This window comes from Pseudophryne corroboree, chromosome 4 (genome assembly GCF_028390025.1).
Source record: "Pseudophryne corroboree isolate aPseCor3 chromosome 4, aPseCor3.hap2, whole genome shotgun sequence".
Taxonomy (NCBI): domain Eukaryota; kingdom Metazoa; phylum Chordata; class Amphibia; order Anura; family Myobatrachidae; genus Pseudophryne; species Pseudophryne corroboree.
In genome coordinates, this window is record NC_086447.1 from 536,752,221 (window position 1) to 536,766,119 (window position 13,899).

At 46.0% G+C, this 13,899-nt stretch overlaps 1 protein-coding gene across 14 annotated transcripts in view; it reads left to right on the forward strand.

Annotated features, from left to right (window-relative positions):
* EPB41L2 (erythrocyte membrane protein band 4.1 like 2) overlaps window positions 1–13,899 on the forward strand; it is a 640,934-nt gene that overhangs the window by 316,337 nt on the left and 310,698 nt on the right. For all 14 annotated transcript variants that reach the window (XM_063917319.1, XM_063917312.1, XM_063917311.1 and 11 more), the window contains one exon: window positions 4,915–5,019. In XM_063917319.1, the coding sequence (XP_063773389.1) occupies window positions 4,915–5,019 (105 nt within the window). The remainder of the gene's footprint in view (window positions 1–4,914; window positions 5,020–13,899) is intronic.

The following is a 13,899-nucleotide window of genomic DNA, read 5'->3' on the forward strand; positions in this document are numbered from 1 at the left end:
ACCTTTGTTAAGGGAGTGCTGCATATACAGCCTCCTGTGGTGCCTCCAGTGGCACCGTGGGATCTCAATGTGGTTTTGGATTTCCTAAAATCTCATTGGTTTGAACCACTAAAAAAGGTGGATTTGAAATATCTCACATGGAAAGTGACCATGCTTCTAGCCCTGGCTTCTGCCAGGAGAGTGTCAGAATTGGCAGCTTTATCTTACAAAAGCCCATATCTGATTTTCCATTCGGACAGGGCAGAACTGCGGACTCGTCCGCATTTTCTCCCTAAGGTGGTGTCAGCATTTCATCTGAACCAGCCTATTGTAGTGCCTGCGGCTACAAGTGACTTGGAGGACTCCAAGTTACTGGACGTTGTCAGAGCATTAAAAATATATATTGCAAGGACAGCTGGAGTCAGAAAATCTGACTCGTTTATATTGTATGCACCCAACAAGATGGGTGCTCCGGCGTCTAAGCAGACGATTGCTCGTTGGATCTGTAGCACAATCCAACTTGCACATTCTGTGGCAGGCCTGCCACAGCCTAAATCTGTAAAGGCCCACTCCACAAGGAAGGTGGGCTCATCTTGGGCGGCTGCCCGAGGGGTCTCGGCATTACAACTTTGCCGAGCAGCTACGTGGTCAGGGGAGAACACGTTTGTAAAATTTTACAAATTTGATACTCTGGCTAAGGAGGACCTGGAGTTCTCTCATTCGGTGCTGCAGAGTCATCCGCACTCTCCCGCCCGTTTGGGAGCTTTGGTATAATCCCCATGGTCCTTTCAGGAACCCCAGCATCCACTAGGACGATAGAGAAAATAAGATTTTACTTACCGATAAATCTATTTCTCGGAGTCCGTAGTGGATGCTGGGCGCCCATCCCAAGTGCGGATTATCTGCATAAATTGTACATAGTTATTGTTAACTAATTCGGGTTATTGTTGAAGGAAGCCATCTTTCAGAGGCTCCGCTGTTATCATACTGTTAACTGGGTTTAGATCACAGGTTGTACGGTGTGATTGGTGTGGCTGGTATGAGTCTTACCCGGGATTCAAAATCCTCCCTTATTGTGTACGCTCGTCCGGGCACAGTACCTAACTGGAGTCTGGAGGAGGGTCATAGGGGGAGGAGCCAGTGCACACCACCTGATCGGAAAAAGCTTTACTTTTTGTGCCCTGTCTCCTGCGGAGCCGCTATTCCCCATGGTCCTTTCAGGAACCCCAGCATCCACTACGGACTCCGAGAAATAGATTTATCGGTAAGTAAAATCTTATTTTTACATCTAAAATCCCTAAACCTATACTTGAAAAGATTCAAATTCAAGATGGAATCGCTCCGAGCGGTAATAGCCAGCCTGGAGGGGGGGGATTTTATGGTGTCACTGGACATAAAGGATGCTTACCTTCATGTCCCCATATATCCCTCTCATCAGGAGTACCTGAGATTCGCTGTACAGGATTGTCATTACCAGTTTCAGACGTTGCCGTTTGGGCTTTCCACGGCCCCGAGGATTTTCACCAAGATAATGGCGGAAATGATGGTGGTCCTGCGCAAGCAAGGAGTCACAATTATCCCATACTTGGACGATCTCCTGAGAAAGGCGAGATCAAAAGAGCAATTGCTGAGAAACGTGTTACTCTCTCTGAGAGTACTCCAGCAACACGGTTGGATTCTCAATCTACCGAAGTCACAGTTGGTTCCAACAACTCGACTAGCGTTCCTAGGTATGATACTGGACACGGAACAAAAGAAGGTTTTTCTCCCGTTGGAAAAAGCCCAGGACCTCCAGAACATGGTCAGAGACCTGCTAAAGCCAAAAAGAGTGTCAGTTCATCAATGCACTCGTGTTCTGGGGGAAATGGTGGCAGCCTATGAGGCCATTCCCTTCGGCAGGTTCCATGCGAGGACGTTTCAATGGGACGTTCTGGACAAATGGTCGGGGTCCCATCTACAATTACATCAAAAGATAACACTGTCCCCCAGGGCCAGGGTGTCTCTTCTATGGTGGCTGCAAAGTGCTCACCTCCTAGAGGGTCGCAGATTCGGCATTCAGGACTGGGTTCTGGTAACCACGGACGCGAGCCTCCGTGGATGGGGAGCAGTCACCCAAGGAAGAAATTTTCACTGACTATGGACAAGCCAGGAGTCCTGCCTGCACATCAACGTGTTGGAATTAAGGGCCATATACCACGGCCTTCGACAAGCGGAGAGTCTTATTTGAAACCTATCGGTGCTGATTCATTCGGACAATGTCACAGCAGTGGCTCATGTGAACCGCCAAGGCGGGACAAGGAGCAGAGTCGCGATGGCAGAAGCCACCAGGATTCTTCGCTGGGCGGAAAATCACGTAAGCGCTCTGTCAGCTGTCTTCATTCCGGGTGTGGACAACTGGGAGGCAGACTTCCTCAGCAGACACAATCTCCATCCAGGAGAGTGGGGACTTCATCAAGAAGTCTTTGCAGAGATAACGGGTCTTTGGGGAGTTCCTCAAATAGACATGATGGCGTCACGCGAAGCTTCGGAGGTATTGTGCCAGGTCCCGGGACCCTCAGGCAATAGCAGTAGACGCTCTGGTAACGCCATGGGTGTTCCAATCGGTCTACGTGTTTCCTCCTCTTCCTCTCATCACAAAGGTGTTTAGGATCATAAGGCGAAAAAGAGTACAGACAATACTCATTGTTCCAGACTGGCCTCGAAGGGCCTGGTACTCAGATCTTCAGGAGATGCTCACAGAAGATCCTTGGCCTCTTCCTCTAAGGGAGGACCTGTTGCAGCAGGGGCCCTGCATGTTCCAAGACTTACCGCAGTTACGTTTGACGGCATGGCGGTTGAACGCCGGATCCTAGCTGAGAAGGGTATTCCGGAAGAGGTCATACCTACTCTAATAAAGGCTAGGTAGGAGGAGACGGCAAAACATTATCACCGTATCTGGCGGAAATATGTCTCTTGGTGTGAAACCAAGGATGCTACTACGGAAGATTTCCATTTGGGTCGTTTTCTCCACTTCCTACAGACAGGAGTGGATATGGGCCTAAAATTAGGCTCTGTTAAGGTACAGATTTTGGCTCTGTCGATATTCTTTCAGAAGGAATTGGCTTCTCTTCCAGAAGTCCAGACTTTTGTAAAGGGAGTGCTACACATCCAGCCTCCTTTTGTGCCCCCAGTGGCACCATGGGACCTGAACGTGGTGTTGCAGTTCCTAAAATCACACTGGTTTGAACCCCTTAACACGGTTGAGTTGAAATTTCTCACCTGGAAGGTGGTCATGCTATTGGCCTTGGCATCTGCAAGGCGGGTGTCAGAATTAGCGGCCTTGTCTCACAAGAGCCCCTACTTGATTTTTCATGTTGATAGAGCGGAATTGAGGACTCGTCCTCAATTTTTACATAAGGTGGTTTCTTCATTCCATATAAACCAACCTATTGTGGTGCCTGTGGCTACGAGTGACTTGGAGGATTCCAGGTCCCTGGATGTAGTCAGGGCCTTAAAGATTTATGTAGCCAGGACGGCTAGAATTAGGAAAACAGAGGCTCTGTTTGTTCTGTATGCAGCCAACAAGATTGGCGCGCCTGCTTCAAAGCAGACTGTTGCTCGCTGGATCTGTAACACGATTCAGCAGGCGTATGTTACAGCTGGATTGCCGTTACCACATTCAGTAAAGGCCCATTCCACTAGGAAGGTGGGCTCTTCTTGGGCGACTGCCCGAGGCGTCTCGGCATTACAGCTTTGCCAAGCAGCGACTTGGTCGGGGTCAAACACTTTTGCTAAATTCTACAAGTTTGATACCCTGGCTGATGAGGACCTAGCATTTGCTCAGTCTGGGGTTGCAGAGTCATCTGCACTCTCCCGCCCGATTGGGAGCTTTGGTATGAACCCCATGGTCCTTACGGAGTCCCCAGTATCCTCTAGGACAGGCATGTCCAAACTGCGGCCCTCCAGCTGTTGTAAAACTACACATCCCAGCATGCCCTGACACAGCTTTAGCATTCTCTGACAGCAAAACTGTGTCAGGGCATGCTGGCATATGTAGTTTCACAACAGCTGGAGGGCCGCAGTTTGGACATGCTTGCTCTTGGACGTAAGAGAAATTAAGATTTTAAACCTACCGGTAAATCTTTCTCCTAGTCCGTAGAGTATGCAGGGCGCCCGTCCCAGTGCGGAAAATCTGCAAGACTTGTATATGGTTATTGCTTACATAAGGGTTATGTTACAGTTGGAATCTGTCTTGGACCGTTGCTGTTGTTTGTTCATACTGTTAACTGGTTATGTGTATTCCAGGTTATATGGTATGATTGGTGTGGGCTGGTATGAATCTTGCCCTTAGATTTACAAAATCCTTTCCTCGTATTGTCCATCTCCTCTTGGCACAGTTCTCTAGCTGAGGTCTGGAGGAGAGGCATAGATGGAGGAGCCAGTGCACACCCATACTAAAAGTTCTTTATAGGTGCCCATGTCTCCTGCGGAGCCCGTCTATATCCCATGGTCCTTACGGAGTCCCCAGCATCCTCTACTGACTAGGAGAAATAGATTTACCGGTAGGTTTAAAATCCTATTTATTTTTTTTCTTTTTGAACATAATTTTTTTTTTCTTCAGTTTTGTTCTCTTGTTGAGATTCGATTCCGTTAGCTTTGAGGGCGGTGAGTAGGCATTGCAATGGCGTGTAAATGCTGGCAGCTGCACCTAATTTTTCCACCTCACATCCCAATATTACCCTGGACCTGCATATTTTTGTATGCAGCAGTATAGGACTACAAACAAAAATTAGTAAGTCCGGAGCTACCTATATTGGCGTTCGATTCACTTACTCTCTCAGACTCGCAGTACAAGGCTAAGTGGTTCAACCTTTATTATTGTGTTTCATTGAAATGAGCACCATAAAATTATGCATTTGAAACAACAATTGATAAGTTTTATCTGTTTCACTTTAGAAACGTGCAAAAGGGCAGACGCTATTTCTCAAGGTCTGTGAGCATCTCAACCTTCTGGAGACTGATTATTTTGGACTTCTCTATCGTGACAGTTCTGATCATAAGGTACTGTAAACTTTCACTTTCCATATACTGTACAATAGAAATAGATATTTGTTTGCCAAAGAAAGTAATCATATCACAAATACACAAGCCCCTTTTCCTTCATCTGCACTTGGTCTTTCAGAGAATACTGTTACTATCCATTTTCCCTGTCTTACAGATTATGTATATTGAGTCCCTGAATAAATACTTAATGACGCATTCCAATAGTGTATGTATGTGTGTACCCAAATGCTACATATTAAATGCCACTCTAGTAGCGTTAACACGTTGCACTGCCCTGGACTTTGTGAAAAGCAGTATGGCATACAAGTTTAAGATTTATGAAATTATCTATTAAATCACCTGTTTACTTTAATGATGGTCTTTAGTCCTGAGAGACAAGGTTACAAAGTGCGTCCCGGGGGGCATACGGCACCCTTCCCCCTGGCCAGCCCGCCACTATTGTCGTTGTCCGTCTCCCTTCCACAATTCTTAAGGGGAAATACTTTTTATAGCTGCAAATGGCTGGATATTCTATAATAAATTGCTGTGTGGGTCTGCAACATTGGAGCGATTAATTCCATAATCACTATATCGTTTCCTATTCTTGATATTAATGGTTTTGATTTTCCTTCTGGTTTTATATTTTCCTTCTGTCTTTTATCTGCTCCTCCATATATTATTTGACCTTCCACTGGTCCAGAGACTACAAAGCATTGCTAAATGTGATTGCAGAGGTCCCAACTCTGTCAATTCAGGGGGACCTTGCTAATAACAAATGTAACTAGTTCCACTCCTTTTTATGGGGAGAGAGTTACGGTGGAGTGTGCAAAGTGCATGGTAAAGTTGAAATTGACTTTAAATTCCACTTCTTTGTTCCACTCCTTCATCTGAATTAATTCTTGCTGTTTATTTTTCCTCCGGGAAACTCTGAGCTTGTTCATATTTGAATTTAACACATTTTAATGCTTCAATAGTTTTCTCTGCAAGAGGCTGTAATAATTCCTGACATGTTATCGGTATACAAAGCCTTTTTATGCAGTGTACTGTAGATTGCTGTGGTTTAACCAGTGTCCGTTTCTTTTTATTTCTTTTGTTTGTTATTTACATAAAAAAAAAAAGAAGCTGTTCTTATTTTGACCTCATTTATTTGTGATTCAGTTTTCTTCTTGTTAGGGTTGTTGCCATTCTAGATATAAATGCCTCACTTCTGTGACCTTCAGCCAAAGTGGTGCTGAATGCTGAATGAGGTATCTCACTTGTCCCAGTGCAGTCAGTACAGTGACCCATTTATGAGCCAGCTGTTATGCTGGATTGCAGCTGCGGAGCGGGTGAGCTGAATGCCAGGCACTCTTGTATGTGTTAAACCATGGAGGCCTCCAGACACAATGGTAAAATAACCAGAAGATGGGGAACCAAACAACCCTTGACATCAGTATTCTGTGCAGCTGGTAGATGCATCTTCGAACTAAATTGAACAGACATTTGGAGATGTTATTTTTAGACTATAGAATTGTGGTGTCAGGTTATGGCACTCCTTTGGGGTCTTATTTTGTGTGTGATGAATGCAGTATGTTCTTTGAACAGTTATTTGAAGTATATGTGCACAATGCAAAATTAACTGGAGCATCGGTATATTACTGCTGTGCAGTTCATACACACATTGATACAATAAACATCATAGATTTATACTTTCATTTTGGCAGACATGTATTTGTTCATGCAAGATTTAACTTGTCAACTTTAACAGTAGCAAATGTTACTGTTTTAGAGATGTGCATTAATATTTTCTGATTAGTTTTATTTTTTTTCACTGTAGACTTATGTTATTTTGGTAAAATTTCCCAATGGGTCATAACGGCCCATAAATAAAAAGTAAGGTTTCAATGGCAACAAATATCGAAGGGGAATTTAGTTGCAGGAATGCAGCTCACAGGTAAAGTAGCCAGCAATATTAATTTGCTTGTGCTGTAAACCCACGACTCGTGCCCTGGGGGCTAGTCGCTGTGTTAACGCGTATGGTAACAGTATCACGTCCAGCACTTAACAGAGAGATGCAGTTTATAGCGATTTAGCCCCGGGTATTATTCACGGTACATTGGATCTCCCTGGTTAAGTGCCATGTGCAATGCAGTCAATTGAATAGATCCAGGCACTGAAAACTTGCGCTACATCCCCACAAAGAGAATTTAATTTCTCCCCTAATAGTTGTTTTTTTACTGTGTTCCCCTTATTTTGTTTGTGCCTGATCACTAATGCTTCGAAGTCCATCTACTCCAGACATACTGTAAGGGTAAATCTACTAAAGGTCAATTTTAATTCTTTAATCGATTTCAGGGGCTAACTCGCAAATTTACTAATGTTTAAAAAACAATAATTTGTTAGTAAATGTGCGTTAGCCCCTGATCACAACCTCCAATAGATATTTGATTTAAATTTGACCTTTAGTAAATTTACCTCATAGATTTGTTCATTAGTATATTTTAGTGCGATAGGACTTGTAAGGAAAGGAACTCTACAGCTGTCTGCATTTTGTAATATTTCACACTGCTGAACACCAATTGTTGCAAAAAGACACCCTCACTGCGTTGTTAATGTAGATGTTTACTGTAGGCGTTATACAGGATTCAGCACTCGGGTTTGCCCTCACCTTTCACACAGATTACAGATTGGCTGAATTGCTCCCAAAACAGTTCTCGCGCTCAGTCACACCTATTTCTGCCACCACCTACTGAGTGAGGGCATTAGGATGCACACAATGCTCTTTGTTCGTTAACCATTAATATTAATTCAGCGTCTAAGTGTTATCAAATTCTGTCCCAGCATGCAAATAGTTAATACAGCAAGCTTCTAAAAAGGTTAGCATGGTCAAACAATTATTCTCTTCATAAGAGACTTAGCTTTATTAAAGGAACAACTTAAATGTTCTATTTAATTTATCAAATGTACTGGACATTAGATATAATAAATACATTTCTCTATCGTCCTAGTGGATGCTGGGGTTCCTGAAAGGACCATGGGGAATAGTGGCTCCGCAGGAGACAGGGCACAAAAAGTAAAGCTTTTTCCGATCAGGTGGTGTGCACTGGCTCCTCCCCCTATGACCCTCCTCCAGACTCCAGTTAGATTTTTGTGCCCGGCCGAGAAGGGTGCAATCTAGGTGGCTCTCCTAAAGAGCTGCTTAGAGAAAGTTTAGCTAGGTTTTTTATTTTACAGTGATTCCTGCTGGCAACAGGATCACTGCAGCGAGGGACTGAGGGGAGAAGGAGTCAACTCACCTGCGTGCAGGATGGATTGGTTTCTTGGCTACTGGACATCAAGCTCCAGAGGGACGATCACAGGTACAGCCTGGATGGTCACCGGAGCCACGCCGCCGGCCCCCTTGCAGATGCTGAAATCAGAAGAGGTCCAGAATCGGCGGCTGAAGACTCCTGCAGTCTTCTAAAGGTAGCGCACAGCACTGCAGCTGTGCGCCATTTTCCTCTCAGCACACTTCACACGGCAGTCACTGAGGGTGCAGGGCGCTGGGAGGGGGGCGCCCTGGGAGGCAAATGAGTACCTATAAAGGCTAAAAATACCTCACATATAGCCCTAGAGGCTATATGGAGATATTTAACCCCTGCCTAATTTTTCTAAATAGCGGGAGACGAGCCCGCCGGAAAAGGGGCGGGGCCTATCTCCTCAGCACACGGCGCCATTTCCTCTCACAGCTCCGCTGGTCAGGACGGCTCCCAAGTCTCTCCCCTGCACTGCACTACAGAAACAGGGTAAAACAGAGAGGGGGGGGCACATTTATGGCGATATTTTGATATAACAAAGCAGCTATAAGGGAGCACTTATTATAAGGCTATCCCTGATATATATATAGCGCTTTTGGTGTGTGCTGGCAAACTCTCCCTCTGTCTCCCCAAAGGGCTAGTGGGTCCTGTCTTCGTTAGGAGCATTCCCTGTGTGTCTGCTGTGTGTCGGTACGTGTGTGTCGACATGTATGAGGACGATATTGGTGTGGAGGCGGAGCAATTGCCAAATATGAGGATGTCACCCCCTAGGGAGTCGACACCAGAATGGATGCCTTTATTTATGGAACTACGGGATAGTGTCAACACGCTAAAGCAGTCGTTTGACGACATGAGACGGCCGGACAATCAATTAGTGCCTGTCCAGGCGACTCAAACACCGTCAGGGGCTGTGAAACGCCCTTTGCCTCAGTCGGTCGACACAGACCCAGACACAGGCGATGACTCCAGTGGTGACGGTGACGAATCAACCGTATTTTCCAGTAGGGCCACACGTTATATGATTTTGGCAATGAAGGAGGCGTTACATTTAGCTGATACTACAGGTACCACTAAACAGGGTATTATGTGGGGTATGAAAAAACTACCTATAGTTTTTCCTGAATCAGAAGAACTAAATGACGTGTGTAATGAAGCGTGGGTTGCCCCTGATAAAAAGCTGATAATTTCAAAGAAATTATTGGCATTATACCCTTTCCCGCCAGAGGTTAGGGAGCGCTGGGAAACACCTCCTAGGGTGGACAAGGCGCTAACACGCTTATCTAAACAAGTGGCGTTACCCTCTCCTGAGACGGCCGCACTTAAAGATCCATCAGATAGGAGGATGGAAAATATCCAAAAAAGTATATACACACATGCAGGTGTTATACTACGACCAGCTGTAGCGACTGCCTGGATGGGCAGTGCGGGGGTAGTTTGGTCAGAATCCCTGATTGAAAATATTGATACCCTGGACAGGGACAATATTTTACTGTCGTTAGAACAAATAAAGGATGCATTTCTTTATATGCGTGATGCACAGAGGGATATATGCACACTGGCATCACGGGTAAGTGCTATGTCCATTTCGGCCAGAAGAGCTTTATGGACGCGACAGTGGACAGGCGATGCGGATTCAAAACGGCATATGGAAGTTTTGCCGTATAAAGGGGAGGAGTTATTTGGAGTCGGTCTATCAGATTTGGTGGCCACGGCTACAGCCGGGAAATCCACCTTTCTACCTCAAGTCACTCCCCAACAGAAAAAGGCACCGACTTTTCAACCGCAGCCCTTTCGTTCCTTTAAAAATAAGAGAGCAAAGGGCTATTCATATCTGCCACGAGGCAAAGGTCGAGGGAAGAGACAGCAACACGCAGCTCCTTCCCAGGATCAGAAGCCCTCCCCGGCTTCTACAAAAGCCTCAGCATGACGTTGGGGCTTCTCAAGCGGACTCGGGGACCGCGGGGGGTCGTCTCAAAAATTACAGCGCGCAGTGGGCTCACTCGCAAGTAGATCCCTGGATCCTGCAGATAATATCTCAGGGATACAGGTTGGAATTAGAGACAGATCCACCTCGCCGTTTCCTGAAGTCTGCTTTACCAACGTCCCCCTCCGAAAGGGAGACGGTGTTGGAAGCCATTCACAAGCTGTACTCTCAGCAGGTGATAGTCAAGGTACCTCTTCTGCAACAAGGGAAGGGGTATTATTCCACTCTTTTTGTGGTACCGAAGCCGGATGGCTCGGTAAGGCCTATTCTAAATCTGAAGTCCTTGAACCTGTACATAAAGAAGTTCAAGTTCAAAATGGAGTCACTCAGAGCAGTGATAGCGAACCTGGAAGAGGGGGACTTTATGGTATCCTTGGACATCAAGGATGCGTATCTCCACGTTCCAATTTACCCCTCACACCAGGGGTACCTCAGGTTCGTTGTACAAAACTGTCACTATCAGTTTCAGACGCTGCCGTTCGGATTGTCCACGGCACCTCGGATCTTTACAAAGGTAATGGCCGAGATGATGATTCTTCTTCGAAGAAAAGGCGTATTAATTATCCCATACTTGGACGATCTCCTAATAAGGGCGAGGTCCAGAGAACAGCTAGAGATGGGATTAGCACTGTCTCAGGAAGTGCTAAAACAGCACGGGTGGATTCTGAATATTCCAAAATCCCAGTTAATGCCGACAACTCGTCTGCTGTTCCTAGGGATGATTCTGGACACGGTTCAGAAAAAGGTTTTTCTCCCGGAGGAAAAAGCCAAGGAGTTATCCGAGCTTGTCAGGAACCTCCTAAAACCAGGAAAGGTGTCTGTACATCAATGCACAAGAGTCCTGGGAAAAATGGTGGCTTCTTACGAAGCAATTCCATTCGGCAGATTCCACGCAAGAATTTTCCAAAGGGATCTGTTGAACAAATGGTCAGGGTCGCATCTTCAGATGCACCTGCGGATAACCCTGTCTCCAAGGACAAGGGTGTCTCTTCTGTGGTGGTTGCAGAGTGCTCATCTATTGGAGGGCCGCAGATTCGGCATACAGGATTGGATCCTGGTGACCACGGACGCCAGCCTGAGAGGCTGGGGAGCAGTCACACAAGGAAGAAACTTCCAGGGAGTATGGACGAGCCTGGAAACGTCTCTTCACATAAACATTCTGGAACTAAGAGCAATATACAATGCTCTAAGCCAGGCAGAACCTCTGCTTCAGGGAAAACCGGTGTTGATCCAGTCGGACAACATCACGGCAGTCGCCCATGTGAACAGACAGGGCGGCACAAGAAGCAGGAGTGCAATGGCAGAAGCTGCAAGGATTCTTCGCTGGGCAGAGAATCATGTGATAGCACTGTCAGCAGTGTTCATCCCGGGAGTGGACAACTGGGAAGCAGACTTCCTCAGCAGACACGATCTTCACCCGGGAGAGTGGGGACTTCATCCAGAAGTCTTCCACATGCTGGTAACCCGTTGGGAAAGACCAATGGTGGACATGATGGCGTCTCGCCTCAACAAAAAACTGGACAGGTATTGCGCCAGGTCAAGAGATCCGCAGGCAATAGCTGTGGACGCGCTGGTAACGCCTTGGGTGTACCAGTCGGTGTATGTGTTTCCTCCTCTGCCTCTCATACCAAAAGTATTGAGAATTATACGGCAAAGAGGCGTAAGAACGATACTAGTGGTTCCGGATTGGCCAAGAAGGACTTGGTACCCGGAACTTCAAGAGATGATCACGGAAGATCCGTGGCCTCTACCTCTAAGGAGGGACTTGCTTCAGCAGGGTCCCTGTCTGTTTCAAGACTTACCGCGGCTGCGTTTGACGGCATGGCGGTTGAACGCCGGATCCTAAAGGAAAAAGGCATGCCGGAAGAAGTCATTCCTACTTTGATTAAAGCAAGGAAGGAAGTAACCGTGCAACATTATCACCGAATTTGGCGAAAATATGTTGCGTGGTGCGAAGATCGGAGTGCTCCGACGGAGGAATTTCAACTGGGTCGATTCCTACATTTCCTGCAATCAGGATTGTCAATGGGTCTCAAATTGGGATCTATTAAGGTTCAAATTTCGGCCCTGTCGATTTTCTTTCAAAAAGAATTGGCTTCAGTCCCTGAAGTCCAGACCTTTGTTAAGGGAGTGCTGCATATACAGCCTCCTGTGGTGCCTCCAGTGGCACCGTGGGATCTCAATGTGGTTTTGGATTTCCTAAAATCTCATTGGTTTGAACCACTAAAAAAGGTGGATTTGAAATATCTCACATGGAAAGTGACCATGCTTATAGCCCTGGCTTCTGCCAGGAGAGTGTCAGAATTGGCAGCTTTATCTTACAAAAGCCCATATCTGATTTTCCATTCGGACAGGGCAGAACTGCGGACTCGTCCGCATTTTCTCCCTAAGGTGGTGTCAGCATTTCATCTGAACCAGCCTATTGTAGTGCCTGCGGCTACAAGTGACTTGGAGGACTCCAAGTTACTGGACGTTGTCAGAGCATTAAAAATATATATTGCAAGGACAGCTGGAGTCAGAAAATCTGACTCGTTGTTTATATTGTATGCACCCAACAAGATGGGTGCTCCGGCGTCTAAGCAGACGATTGCTCGTTGGATCTGTAGCACAATCCAACTTGCACATTCTGTGGCAGGCCTGCCACAGCCTAAATCTGTAAAGGCCCACTCCACAAGGAAGGTGGGCTCATCTTGGGCGGCTGCCCGAGGGGTCTCGGCATTACAACTTTGCCGAACAGCTACGTGGTCAGGGGAGAACACGTTTGTAAAATTTTACAAATTTGATACTCTGGCTAAGGAGGACCTGGAGTTCTCTCATTCGGTGCTGCAGAGTCATCCGCACTCTCCCGCCCGTTTGGGAGCTTTGGTATAATCCCCATGGTCCTTTCAGGAACCCCAGCATCCACTAGGACGATAGAGAAAATAAGATTTTACTTACCGATAAATCTATTTCTCGGAGTCCGTAGTGGATGCTGGGCGCCCATCCCAAGTGCGGATTATCTGCATAAATTGTACATAGTTATTGTTAACTAATTCGGGTTATTGTTGAAGGAAGCCATCTTTCAGAGGCTCCGCTGTTATCATACTGTTAACTGGGTTTAGATCACAAGTTGTACGGTGTGATTGGTGTGGCTGGTATGAGTCTTACCCGGGATTCAAAATCCTCCCTTATTGTGTACGCTCGTCCGGGCACAGTACCTAACTGGAGTCTGGAGGAGGGTCATAGGGGGAGGAGCCAGTGCACACCACCTGATCGGAAAAAGCTTTACTTTTTGTGCCCTGTCTCCTGCGGAGCCGCTATTCCCCATGGTCCTTTCAGGAACCCCAGCATCCACTACGGACTCCGAGAAATAGATTTATCGGTAAGTAAAATCTTATTATTAAATGACATACAGAAAAGCATGTACAGTCTTAAAACGGATAAAAGGTTTGGGAGGTAATAGTATAATCTGTTTTCCTGGAATAAACCATGATTAAAAATGGAATATCCTATTATTCGATTGAGTCCCCAGACCTGATAAATGGCCATTTTATTAACATATGTATGGAAACACATTGTTTATGCTAATGTGGGGAAGTAAAACTTGCCTAATTTTCAGAAATGGTCCAAAACTTTTTTTATTCTATTATTTACTCTAAT